We start from the raw sequence: 13,139 nt of genomic DNA, 5'->3' as shown, positions 1-13,139 counted from the left end.
ATGAATTCTATGAGTCAGTCTTCACTGTGAAAGGTAGTTGAAAGGTTCCCTCTATGAGTATGTATTCATTTTCAAGCTAATGAAAAAAATGAATCAGCTCGGGCTGGATCAGGCCCGTGGGAGTGTACCATGCTGCCCGAGAGCATGCCCTCAGGAGGCCCATGGCTCCCCTGCTGGCCAGGTAAGTGGGGATGGGGGGTAGAGGGTGGGAGCAAGGGATCCCCTGCCCCCAGCAGGGGACTGGCAATCCTACCCATAATTCTTGTGTGTAGGGTGCCATACACCTTTTCCTATCTGTTCTGTAAGGCTGCCTGGCTCCCAAGAGTGCCACCTGTCTGCTTCTGTCCTCTGTTACGTTAACATTCCTCTTTGGACTATAGCTATCACCCCTGATTTCATGGTAATTAGGCAGCTTTATAGGGTTTTTTGTAGGTTAATGAGCATTTATTTTAATTACCAATTAAACTGAAGCCATTTCTTCTCTATATATCCTAAATTTGGTGTGGAAGATCTCTTGTCAGTACAAGGTCTATTAATTCCATCTAAATGTATAGATTTTTTTAAAAAAAATCATCTGAAAATATATTTCTTATAGTAACCACTGGAAAGTAAAATAAATGTAATAAAAATGAGCCGGTGTGACAAAGAAGCCACAAAGCTTTTGCAATCGGGAAAAAAATGAAAAAGGGTTTGTATCCAGCCATGCATAGATTCTGCAGAGCAAGATTTCCCCATTTCCCTCTTCATCTGCAATCCAGTCAGCAGACCCTCGGGATAAAGAGGGGATCGGCACTGAAAGGTGGGAAATAAGCAGAAATCTCTCCCCTCCCTTAAGTGCCATTATGTATTCAGAACAGTACAGCTGGATACATGCCAACCTTTGCATACCTCTGGTATCCAAGCTGATTCAGACTTTTTCAAGAAGAGTGTCTGAAGAATTAGCATCACTGTGTCTGAATGGTGTATACCCTAGACTTCCAAAAGAATTTTAATATGAGCATTATCCCCATGCATATTGTCATACCATTGACATATTGTAAAGTATCTGATACAGCCCTGGTCTTTAAAAAGGGACCTGGAGTCAGAAATGTAGATGTGAGGCAAATTGAGTACTATTCTAGGTAAACTGGTGGGAATGAGTTATAGTTCAATAGAAGAGCATACATTGCATACAAGGTTTCTTGATTCAGTCCCGACTCCCTAGTATTTTCACCAGATGGATAAAAGTAGGCATTAATATACTTGAACTTGAGTCCACTTGACTTTTGCTTGCCATTGCAAGCTTGGCAGCTGCTGTAACTAACCAGAGACAAGATTTGTGTGTAAAAGTATATCCGATTTGGGTTCCCTCTGTTCAGACAGGATCAGAACCAGATAGTGGCCAAAACCACCTGAGAAATTCCAGTTATTGGGATTTACACACACAACACACACACACAATACAGGACGAGATGTCTCTGGTCCTCCTTGGCTGGGTGTGAGTGGGTGAGAGAAGATGTCTGACTCACACTTCCCAAATCTTGCTCCCCACTTACATGTGTGTTTCCCTCTCGTGTAGAGACAGAATAGTCTGTCAGGACTTGTGCACAATCCATGAGTACAAATGGCCTGGAGTTGTTTATCTAAAGGGACCTCTTTTCCCCAAGGATCAGGCACTGCAGTTTCTAAAAAAAGTTTTATTCCATTAAATCAAGCAGAAAGCAAAGATAGTTAGGAAAAGGGAAATATAACAAGATTTCACTAGAGAAAATAAACATTAAACACTAAAAACAATATTAGCTAGAGTTAATTTACAGTCTGTTGAATATTCCCCCACCTTCCTTGTATGAAGGATGTTGTTTCTTCCCACCTCTGAGATTCATTCCTCAAGGTTGCAGGATTAGACAAGGTCTCAATTAGATCAGGCTATGCAGGACAATGAGTCGACAAAGGGCACATGTATGTCTGTATATCTTGGACTGCAGACTGAAAGTTTCCCCTTGTTTGGATCAGTGACAAATGGGGGGCTTATTTTCCAGTTCCTGCCACAACCCAAATCACTAGTAATATCCCCGGTTATAAATCAGAGGCTTCCTGGCTACACCCTTCAATTTGGTTTTCAGGTATTTGGCTCTTGGTGTGATAGAGACAAAAACAGGATCTTTAATAGATGAATGGTGACAGCTGGTGGATACGTTACAGCCCCTGCCCGGGTTTTCCCAAGTCATGCATCACACCAAAATGTTACATCTTCCTCTGCAGTGCAGCCGCAGATCTTTTTGACAATTGCAGCAAATTTATTTTACTTTATTTATGCCCCATCTTTCTTGCCAATCGGGACCCAAAGTAGCTTACTTTGTTCTCCTCTTCTCCAGTTTTTTTCCCCTCACAAACCCTGTGAGGTAGGTTAGGCTGAGAGTTTGTGACTGGCCCAAGGTCACCCAGTAAGCTTCCATGGCAGACTGGAGAATTGAACCTGGGTTGCCCAGAACTAGGTTGTCACTCTAGCTGTTACTCTCTCAAGGGGGGGTGTTTCCTTGTGAGTTGGGGGAATTAGCATTCAAGGAGGTGCAGTGAGAAGGGATAATTGCACCAATATATACCAAAGCCACGCAGTGAGCTTTGTGGCCAAGTGCTGACTTGAACCTGGCTTTCTCTAATCTCAGTCAGGTTCCTTATTACCTGCCATTGGCTTTAACCCTCAACAACCTTTTAAAAAAATCACGCACATTTTCATTGTGGTACATTTCTACCCCAAGACAAAATTCCATTGTATTATAGTATAAAAGAGCCCACAGAAATAAAAAAATATTTGTGGTGGCGGAAATCATTGTGTTTAACAATATGAAAATATCTTGAGTCTGAAAACACTGTCCCATGAGGCAGAATGTTTCCTTGAGTGAATAGGTCTCTCTCCTTTTACATACTGAATATCTCACTAGTTCTGCCATAGTATTTATTTTTATTTTGAACAAACAGTAGAGTAAGGTTTGCAGAAATTTGAAAACAAGCAAATATCTGATACAAGGTTGAAAACAATGTTGAAAACAAAAACATAAGCAAGTTGACATGACACATTACATGATGTGGAACTATCCAGTATGAACATACTCACAGCAATAGAAAGCGCACAATGATATTGTCAGTCTACAGCCCCTGTCCCATGCCATACCAACATATGATACATAGCACTATAGTCTACAGTCCCTATCCCATTCTAGCATATTTGTCTGAACCATTTCCTTATAGCACAGATTACCTGTGTAAAAAAAGCCCTCCTGAATAATTCAGTTTTGCATGCTTTGGGGAAAGCCAGAAGAGTGGGCGTTTTCCTGATCTGGCAGGTGATTCGATAAGGTGGGGGCCACCACAGAGAAAGCACATGTACAGCCAGCTGTTGTTTTTACCCATGTTCAGGATGGCACCTGCAGAAGGCCCTCTTCAGATAAGTGAGGGTGCCATGGTGGGGCACAGGGAGAGAGACGAGACTGTAGACATGAGGTACAGAGGCCATGAAGGGTTTTGTATATGGTAGTCAAAACCTTGAATTGTGTCAGCTTGTGGCTAGATAAGGCTCTTCCTACAGGTTCCCTTTCAAAAGCAAACAGGAGTCCATTGATTGAACAAGGAAACTTTACTGCAGAAAAGGTCCATTATAGTCCACTGTCCTGAATAGGAGACTCAGGATGGTACACAGTCATTGTTACCAATGAAGGGCAAAGCATGAGGTACAAAGTAACAATACCCATCTGGATTTGCCTCCCCCCACAGTTCTCAAAACAACATCTCTCAGTCCTGGGAAGCTGCTCTCCTTCAAGGCCAATGCTTGGTGGAACGGTGTTAGACAAAACAGTCGCCTCCGGTGGGAATGCTGCCTGGGAACTGGTGCACCTGGGAAGAAAGCACTTAAACACTAGAAGCATTAGAAAATGGAGTCAGTACAGTTTAGATATACACTGGACCTGACATTCTGCCCCCCTTAAAACAGATCCCCCCCTGGTTTATATGGGTAGCGAGTATGAAAAGCTTTGGTTAATCTAGGAGCATGAACATGTACAGAGTTCACCCACTCATCGTACCCAGAATCAAAGTCCTTCCATCTAATGAGGTAAAAAAGCTGATTTCGTTTGAGTTTAGAGTCCAAAATTTGTTGCACCTCATAGTGTATTTGGTCGTCAATCAAAGTTGGAATGGGTGGAGCTTTGATGTGCCACTTGTCATCGGTAGGAGCTCTTTTTAAAAGACTGACATGGAACGTATCGTGTACGTGGCGTAAGTTCTTGGGCAAAGTTACAGCAACAGTCACTTTATTTATTATTTTGCGCACAGGGAAAGGTCCCAGGAATTTCAGAGCGAGTTTGCGGCTTGTCTGAGCTAGTTTCAGGTTCTTTGTGGAAATATACACATGATCTCCAGGTTGTAAATCCCATTCGGCCACACGATGGCGATCTGCGTATTTTTTGTAATCCAGTTTGGCTTTTTCAAGATGTTTCTTAATAAGAGTCCATTGTTGCGCCGCCTCCCCCCACCACGAAGATACATCTGGCAAATTAGAGGAATGGAGAGGGGGAGCGTCCAACGGGAAGGGATTGAAGTGAGCTCCATAGACAATTTTGAAAGGGGCCTCTCCAGTTGAAGCGTGTACACTGTTGTTATATGAGAATTCGGCCAGAGGGAGAAGGTCTACCCAATTATCTTGTTGGAAATTAATGTAGCAACGAAGAAACTGTTCTAGTATCTGGTTTGTTTTTTCGGATTGTCCGTCGGTTTGTGGGTGGTGGCTTGAGCTGATGCCTTGCTCAATATTCAACATTCTCAAAAGCTCCCGCCAGAAGTTGGCAACGAACTGTCCGCCGCGATCCGAAATCACCTTGGACGGAAAAGAATGTAATTTTACGATGTGTTTTAAAAATAAATCTGCTAGTTTTCGAGCGGTGGGTATAGCAGTACAGGGAATAAAATGAGCTTGTTTGGAGAATAGATCTACCACGACTAAAATGCAATTATGTCCTTTTGAAATAGGTAGATCAGTGATAAAGTCCATAGATATTATTTCCCAAGGTCTGTTGGGTGTTTCCAATGGTTGCAGGAGACCCGGAGGTTTTCCTTTTCTGGTTTTGGCGCTGAGGCAAACGGGGCAGGAACTAACATATTGGGAAATGTCTTTGCGCATGCCCGGCCACCAGAACTGCCTTTGGATTAGATGCAATGTTTTCAGATACCCATAATGCCCAGCAGTGGGAGCATCATGACAGCGCTGCAAAACCTCCAGCCGGAGGCTGTCTGGGACATAAAACTTGCTCCCAGCTAGCCAATCCCCCTGTGGGGATTGGACCAGTTTGTTTCGCGGAGCCTTATCCCCCTCCTTTTCCACCTCAGTTTTAAGTTTCGATTTCCACTCCTGGTTGGCCGGGAGGGGCCGTTTGGCTCGACTGCGAGTAGTCACCACGCCCCCGAGTTGCGTAGGCGAGAAGACCGTGTCGACAGTCTCCTCCCGTTTGCTCCTGTGTTGGGGCATGCGCGATAGGGCATCCGCCAAAAAGTTAGTCTTGCCCGGGAGATAATTTAGAGTGAAGTTGAATTTGGAAAAGAATTCCGCCCATCGCAATTGCTTGGCATTCAGTCTGCGTGGGCTTCGGAGGGCCTCCAGATTTTTATGATCTGTCCAAACCTCGAAGGGGTATCGCGCCCCCTCCAGCCAATGTCTCCAATTAGTAAGGGCTGCTTTTACTGCAAAAGCCTCCTTCTCCCACACATTCCAATTCCTTTCCGCCTCCGAAAATTTTCTAGACAAGAACGCACAAGGCCGCAACTTTCCATCCTCCCCCTTCTGCAGTAAAACTCCCCCTATTGCCGTATCGCTGGCGTCGACTTGCACTACGAAAGGGGACTGTTCGTTGGGGTGGGAGAGGATGGGTTCCGTTACAAACTGCTTTTTCAGGCATTCGAAAGCAGTTTGGCAATCGGAGGTCCATTGTAGTTTGGAGGAGGGTTTTTTAGCTTGGTCCCCTTTATCTTTTGTTTTCAACAATTCTGTTAAGGGGAGCGTGATTTGGGCGAAATTTGCTATAAAGTCTCTATAGAAGTTGGCAAAACCCAGGAAGGATTGTAGTTCTTTACGGGTGGTGGGTGTTTGCCATTCTTGAATTGCTTGTATTTTGGTTGGATCCATTTTTAAACCCTCTTGGGAGATGCAATATCCAAGGTAAGTGAGTTCGGTTTTATGGAATTCACATTTGGACAACTTGATGGGTAGTTTATTATTCATCAAGGTGGCCAGGACCTTTTGTACCATTTGAATATGTTCTTCCTCTGTGTCTGAATAAATTAAGACATCATCAAGGTACACCACCACCCCTTTGTACAGAAATTCGTGCAGAACTTCGTTTATCATGGACATAAATACAGACGGGGCTCCCGTCAATCCAAAAGGCATAACTAGGTATTCATATTGTCCGAGGGGCGTATTAAATGCGGTTTTCCACTCATCCCCTGCCTTGATACGGACGTGGAAGTAAGCATCTTTTAAGTCTAATTTTGTAAAGATCTTACCTTGGGCCACGACGTTGAGAAGGTCTCGGATGAGTGGTATAGGATAGGCGTTGTTGGTGGACACTGCATTAAGTCCTCGAAAGTCCGTGCACAGTCGTAGTCCCCCATCCTTCTTTTTCACGAAGAGAACCGGAGCGGCGTGGGGGCTGTTGGCTGGGCGGATGAACCCTCGTTGGAGGTTGGTGTCGATGAATTTCCGGAGCTCTTCTCGTTCATGGAGACTCATGGGATAGAGTCGTCCTTTGGGCAGTGAGGCTCCGGGTAAAATTTCCACCGCACAGTCCGTTCGTCGGTGCGGGGGTAGAGTATCAGCTTCCTCCTCGGAAAAAGCGTTTAGAAAAGGCCAATACGGTTCGGGTATTTGGTTGATTTCTTCTTGAGTAAGAAGGGCCTTTTCAGTATGAGTTGGATCATTGCCCCAGTTTTGGTTCCAACGGTGATTTTTGCAGTTGGCATGACTGAAGGTGATACATCCTTGTGCCCAGTCTATGTAGGGATTGTGATCACATAGCCACTTGCTGCCTAGAATTAACGGGTATTTGGCAGTGGAGCTGATGACAAAAGACCTCTTTTCCCAATGTTGTCCCATGCCTGTGATCACTGGGATGGTCTCAGTGGTAACAGGGTTCATATTGGTGCCATCCATTTGTTCAAAGATTACTGGATTTTGTAATTCCCGAGTTGGTAAGACTAGTCCATTGACTAGAGCTGGGGCGATGATGTCTCTCGAACAGCCCGAGTCGATAAGGGCTTGCACTCGGATGTGCATTTTTCTCTCTGGGTTGATTAGAGTTACTGGCATGAATAAGATGGACCCAGGCGGCCGGTTCCGTGCAGGGACGGGCTTGGGGCGGATCTGTCGTTTGGGCCCTCTTACGACAGATCCATCTCGTTTCCCGACTGGGGGCTTTCTGGATTGACTTCTGCGTTTGGGGAAGCGGGGTCGTATTCCATAACTTCTTCCGCTTCCAGTCCTCTCTCTGAGGCAGGCCTTTGGGAAGCGCCGCGGCCTCTGTTCGCGCGTGGCGCGGGAATCGGGCGTTGGAGAGTAGGAAATGGAGCAAGGGTTGGGCGCCGTAGTTGAAGCGGAGGTCTTTGCACAGGCCGGTAGGGGCATTGTGCTGCAAAGTGACCGGCTTGTCCGCATTGCAAACACAGCCCTTGTTGCCATCTAGCATCTCTCGCTCCACGGGTGGCGTACCCAGCTCCCCGTCCTCCCTTCTGTAAAGTCAAGGGTCTTCTTTGTCCCGTTTGTTGTTGTTGTTCAACCAAACGGACTTCCAAAATGCGATTCTCAACTTCGCATGCAAGTTGGATCCAACCTAACAACGTAGGGGGATTGTCCTGCATGAGGGCTCTGTCCAAAAGTCTCGGGTTTAGTCCTTGCTTGAACAGAATGATTTTGGTGGACTCCTCACACCTAGGGCATTTGGCGGCCAATTGTCGGAATTTCGTGATATAGTCTCTCGCCGACATGCTGCCCTGTTTAATGGCTTGCAATTCTGTTCGGGCCCTGGTTTCCTCTAAGGGGTCTTCATATTGCGCTCGAATAGCATCCACCAACCCCTGGAGAGTATTAAGTTCCGGGGCCCCGATATTGTATAGTCCTACATACCAGTCCGCTGCTTTGCCTTGTAAGCGGGAGCCGAGATGTTCAATTTGACTGGCCTCGCTGCCGAAGAGGTGTCCCCACCGGTTGAAGAATTGCACGACTTGCACTAGGAAAAATCCCAGTTTGGAGGGATCCCCATCAAAAGTAGCTTCCAGTTTCACCCAACCCATCGGGAGGTCTTGCCTCGGAGCCGGTGCTGGGTAGAAGTCCGTCGGAAGCATCAATGGCACTTGAGGTATGGGGGGACCCGGTTGTGGTAGCGGTGCTGGTTGCGCTGGCGGCGGCATCACCGGTTGAGCCGGGGGTGGCGGCCTCGGCTGGGCTGGCGGTGGTGCTCTCGGCTGGGCTGGCGGTGGTGCTCTCGGCTGCAGTCGTGGTCGGACAGGCGGCTGCAATCTCGGTCGGGCTGGTGGTGGCAATACAGGAGGTGCTGGCAGTAGCGGTTGAGATGGAGGTGGCCGGTGCGGCTGAGTAATGACCGGCCGCTGAGGGACGGGTTGGTGGGGTCGTAGTGGTGTAGGCCCCACCGGTTGGTTTGGAGGTGGTATTACGGGCTGCTCAAGTGGCAAACGTATCGGTTGCTGCGAAGGAGTTAGTTGCGGTCGAAGCGGAAGGGGCCGCAGCGGCGAAGGCCTGATGGGTGGTGGGCCGCGCGGGCTTGCCCCTCTCGGCGTCGTGTCTCTGGGACGCAAAGGCTGGTCTTGTGGCATCGGGGTGCTCGGGGTTTGTTGAATGGGAACCACTTCTAGAGGTCGTTGCGGTAATTCCTCCTCAGAAGGGGCCAGAGGCTCTTCCGTCTGATCCGGCCGAACTGTCGTTGGAGACGCGGGAGGGGGTATCACCGTCGTTTCGGTTGGATGGGTTGGCCCTTCTTCCTCCTTTCTAGGCTCCTCCGCTGGAGTCTCCTTGGGAGATGGATCCCCGTCCGATTTAGGGGTTTCCGTCGGAGTCTCTCCAGGTACCTCAGCTGGAGTATCCCCGTGCGGCGGGGTTTCGTCTTTTCTAGGGAGTTCCGCGGGCGACTCTCCCGGTTCTCCAGGATAGTATTCCTCCTCTCCCGAAGGCAGCGGCTGCTGCGGGGCGTCCTCCACTGGATAGGACATGACACTTTGGAGGGTGGCGATTTGTACCGCCATTTCTTCAGGTGAGATTCTCTCCCCTGCCCCCATCGCTGAGATTAGGTGAATGGCATGAGCCAAACTTTCCTCCATATCAATCAGCCTAGCTTCCAACTGTTGCATTCGGCTAGGACCCGGTTGCCCCATCCCGGAACCTCCTTCGGTTGTACTCACCGGGGAAAACGGCCCCCAAGGCGGAGGATCTCCTTGATCGACTCGTGATCTCGCTGCTAGAATTCCTTTGGCTAGGCCCGTCACTGCCGAGATGCCGGAATCTACAGCATGGGTGCGACTTTGCATTTGCACCCAACTATGTTCAGGAACTTCCGTTGGCTCTTTCCATGGGGCAAGTTCCGAATAATCCCAACTCAGGGCGCCGCGGCGAGATGTGTTCCCGTCCGTCTGTTCGGCCGTCCTGTTCCAAAACAGCCACGGTTGGCTGCTATCCAGCTCAGGGACAGTCTCTAGGCTTCGGCGTCCGTCCATCGAAACTCTTGGATGAAGCCCTCCGGCCCTGCGCTCTCGCGTTTCTCGGGGTCTGGCTCCCCACTCCGACGGGGTGGGTAGCGAGATCAAGGGGAGAGCGGTAGCCGTCGGCCTTGTCCCTTCACTGCTGAGGTCGATGAGAGGCGGTGTAGACGTCGAAGCTCCAGCCCCGGCTGGCACATGAGATTCTTGGGGTTGCACTGTTTGACTGTCGGGGGACGCATACGGATCAAACAAAGGATCCCTGTCCGGGACTACCTTGGATTCCGCTGGGCCCGACTCAGGCATGATTGGTAACAAAATGTCAGCTTGTGGCTAGATAAGGCTCTTCCTACAGGTTCCCTTTCAAAAGCAAACAGGAGTCCATTGATTGAACAAGGAAACTTTACTGCAGAAAAGGTCCATTATAGTCCACTGTCCTGAATAGGAGACTCAGGATGGTACACAGTCATTGTTACCAATGAAGGGCAAAGCATGAGGTACAAAGTAACAATACCCATCTGGATTTGCCTCCCCCCACAGTTCTCAAAACAACATCTCTCAGTCCTGGGAAGCTGCTCTCCTTCAAGGCCAATGCTTGGTGGAACGGTGTTAGACAAAACAGTCGCCTCCGGTGGGAATGCTGCCTGGGAACTGGTGCACCTGGGAAGAAAGCACTTAAACACTAGAAGCATTAGAAAATGGAGTCAGTACAGTTTAGATATACACTGGACCTGACAAATTGAACCCAGTAATTGATGGGAAGAAAATGAAATGACTGCAGAATAGGAGTAATATGCATGCTTCTCCTAGCTCCTGATAATGAACTGTGTCATTCTGTATGAGCTGGAGTCTTCAAGATGATTTCAAGAGAAGACGTAGTTTTGTTTTTACCATGGTGTGGGTTTAGATGGCCAGATCAGGCGTGTCAAGGTAGGGGGACATCTTCTAGGCTAGCCTGACTGGAGAAGACATTTTTGTAGCAGCGTTAACTTGCTTCTCTAGCAGCAATGCTGGATCCAGTATAACCTGTACACTTTTAACCCAGTCTGCAAGGGTCAATTGAATCCCATCAAAAGTGGGGAGCACAATGTCCTTCAATATTTCTGCCTTTCCAACTAGCATCATTTCTGTCTTGTCTGGGTTCAGTTTCAATTTGTTTGCTTTCAGACATTTGACTACAGCTGTTTGACAGCATCTTAAGGCCTCCACTGCATCACCAGAGGATTTGGATAGCGAGATATACAGCTGGGTATCATGTGGATATTGATGACTTCCGGTTTCAAAGCTACAAATGATTTCTCTTAAAAACTTTATGTAGAAGTTGAATAACATGGGAGATAAGATTTTGTCCTGTGGATTGCTGCAAGATAGTTCCCACACTGAAGATAGCTGATTTACAAGAGCAACCCTTTGAGTCTGTTCCACAAGGAATGATTTAAACCAGTCTAAGGCACAACCCCCTACATCTACATCTGCCTCCAAATGCCTTAACAGGATGGCATAATCTACTGCAGAGGTCATCCACTAAAACCTCTTGGGCTGTTTCTGTCCAATAGCCCTGCCTGAAAGGTCCACTACTGAATAAGTTATCCAAAAGATCTGGAGTTGGTCCACTACTGCTCTCTATCACTTTGTCTAGAAATTTAAGATCAGAGACAGGGCAATAACTGGCCACATCATTTTTGTCTATGAACTTTTTTTTCAAGTAGTGGGTGGATAACTGCCTCTTTGAGTGGTTGAGGGAAGGTGCCTTGAGTTGGTGATTGATTTATGATAGGCACCAAGGGCTCATTTATGTGGTTATTATATGATTTTATCAGCCAAGATGGGCAAAGATCCAGCACACAGTCCTTTCACAGATCCCAGCATGCTGTTCATATTCATCTTTATAACTATGGTCCATAAGTGAACCAGACAATGTATTAAGCAGTGACAGTTCTTCTGTCTCACCTATATTACAGATAGAACCTGGATGAGAGCATATTTTGTCAGCAAAGAACTTTGCAAGCATGTCACAGATAATTATCTGTTCTTCAGACAGTAAAAGTTCAAATTTAGAAAGTGTTGAGATATCTTAAACAGTTGGAATGGTTGTGAACCAGCTGATGCAATGGTTTCAGAGAAATAATATTTCTTTGCCATTATCACTGTCACCTCATAGGTCTTCCAATGGCCTCTATGGTATACTTTATCTGATTCAGTGCATGTTTTCCACCAGCATCTTTCTAGACATCTCCCAACCCTCTTTAGGTCACCAAAGTTAGGAGAGGTTGATGAGAAACAGTGTTGTCAGTGGCTTCAAGGAGCTTCACTTTCCAAGCTCCCATTGTAGCCTCAACAGAGAAAGTATTGAGAATTCTAAATTCCCCAATAGCATTTTAGAATCCAAAAGGATCCGTGAGCCTCCTTGGGCAGATCATCTTAATGCCCCACCCTTGTGATGTTGGCATACAACTTCATATAGTTAGTCCTACTTGGGACATCTAATTGGCTCTATGAGAATATAGTGATGAACTAGACGAGCTCTTGATTTGATACAGCAAAGCTTGTGATGTTATACTTTGTTACTGATGCCGTAGCCACCACCAGCATGTTTTGCTTTATTTCTCCATTTTGTGTGATTTGTGCATATATGCTTTTTCATTTGTGTGAGCATTTGTAGAGTGTGTTTTTACACAGTGTGTGTGTGTTTGTGTGCATGTGCATGGAAAATGAGATATTTTGATGCTGTTTGCTGATCCTTTCTCTTCATCTCATATTCTGCTTCCTCAGATCGCTTTCCCTTCAGGAGCATTTGTTCGAGCTGATGTAAACCACTGGGGAATGAGCTTGACCGTAAGGGCACCAAGCATTGACTTTAACAACACCAGAGGTTTATGTGGTACCTTTGACAGAAATAATCAGAATGACTTGCATAGCACTGATGGGAGGCCTATACTTTCTCAACCGAACAACACATCTGAGGAAGACTTCATAGAATCTTGGAAGTAAGAAATGAACCCTTCCAGTCCTCAGGGATGTACTGCAAAATCAGCAACCATCTTAAAAGCAGCCTATACATATTCTTCCATAAGTGTTCATTTAATGCTTTGCCACAAAATTCTGCCTACCACTAACAACAACAACAACAACAACAAAAAGCAAGGCCTTTGAGACACCTCAGTCCATCTGCATAACACGTTCTCAACTACTATTACTTTAAGAGAAGTTTCACATTTCCAAATGTTGTCATGTTGACAACTATGCTGAGATTCCTCCCAGATTTTAGAAACTGCAGTTCTCACTCACACTGGAAAATTTAAAATCCTGACAGAAAGTTTGATATTGCCTTTGTTCTTTAATTCCTAAGCACTAATTACAATATGTGACTGTGGAATTCAAGGATAGATTTTGACAAGATGTGGCAAAAT

The 13,139-nt window shown here is 46.5% G+C and overlaps 1 protein-coding gene across 1 annotated transcript in view; it reads left to right on the top strand.

Annotated features, from left to right (window-relative positions):
- LOC129323574 (von Willebrand factor D and EGF domain-containing protein-like) overlaps positions 1-13,139 on the top strand; it is a 242,324-nt gene that overhangs the window by 12,634 nt on the left and 216,551 nt on the right. The window contains exon 4 of the mRNA XM_054970105.1: positions 12,502-12,716. Within this exon, the coding sequence (XP_054826080.1) occupies positions 12,502-12,716 (215 nt within the window). The remainder of the gene's footprint in view (positions 1-12,501; positions 12,717-13,139) is intronic.

Source organism: Eublepharis macularius, chromosome 2 (assembly GCF_028583425.1).
Source record: "Eublepharis macularius isolate TG4126 chromosome 2, MPM_Emac_v1.0, whole genome shotgun sequence".
Taxonomy (NCBI): Eukaryota; Metazoa; Chordata; class Lepidosauria; order Squamata; family Eublepharidae; genus Eublepharis; species Eublepharis macularius.
Note: the sequence above shows the minus strand (reverse complement) of the source record. Positions and strands in the feature narration are given on the sequence as shown.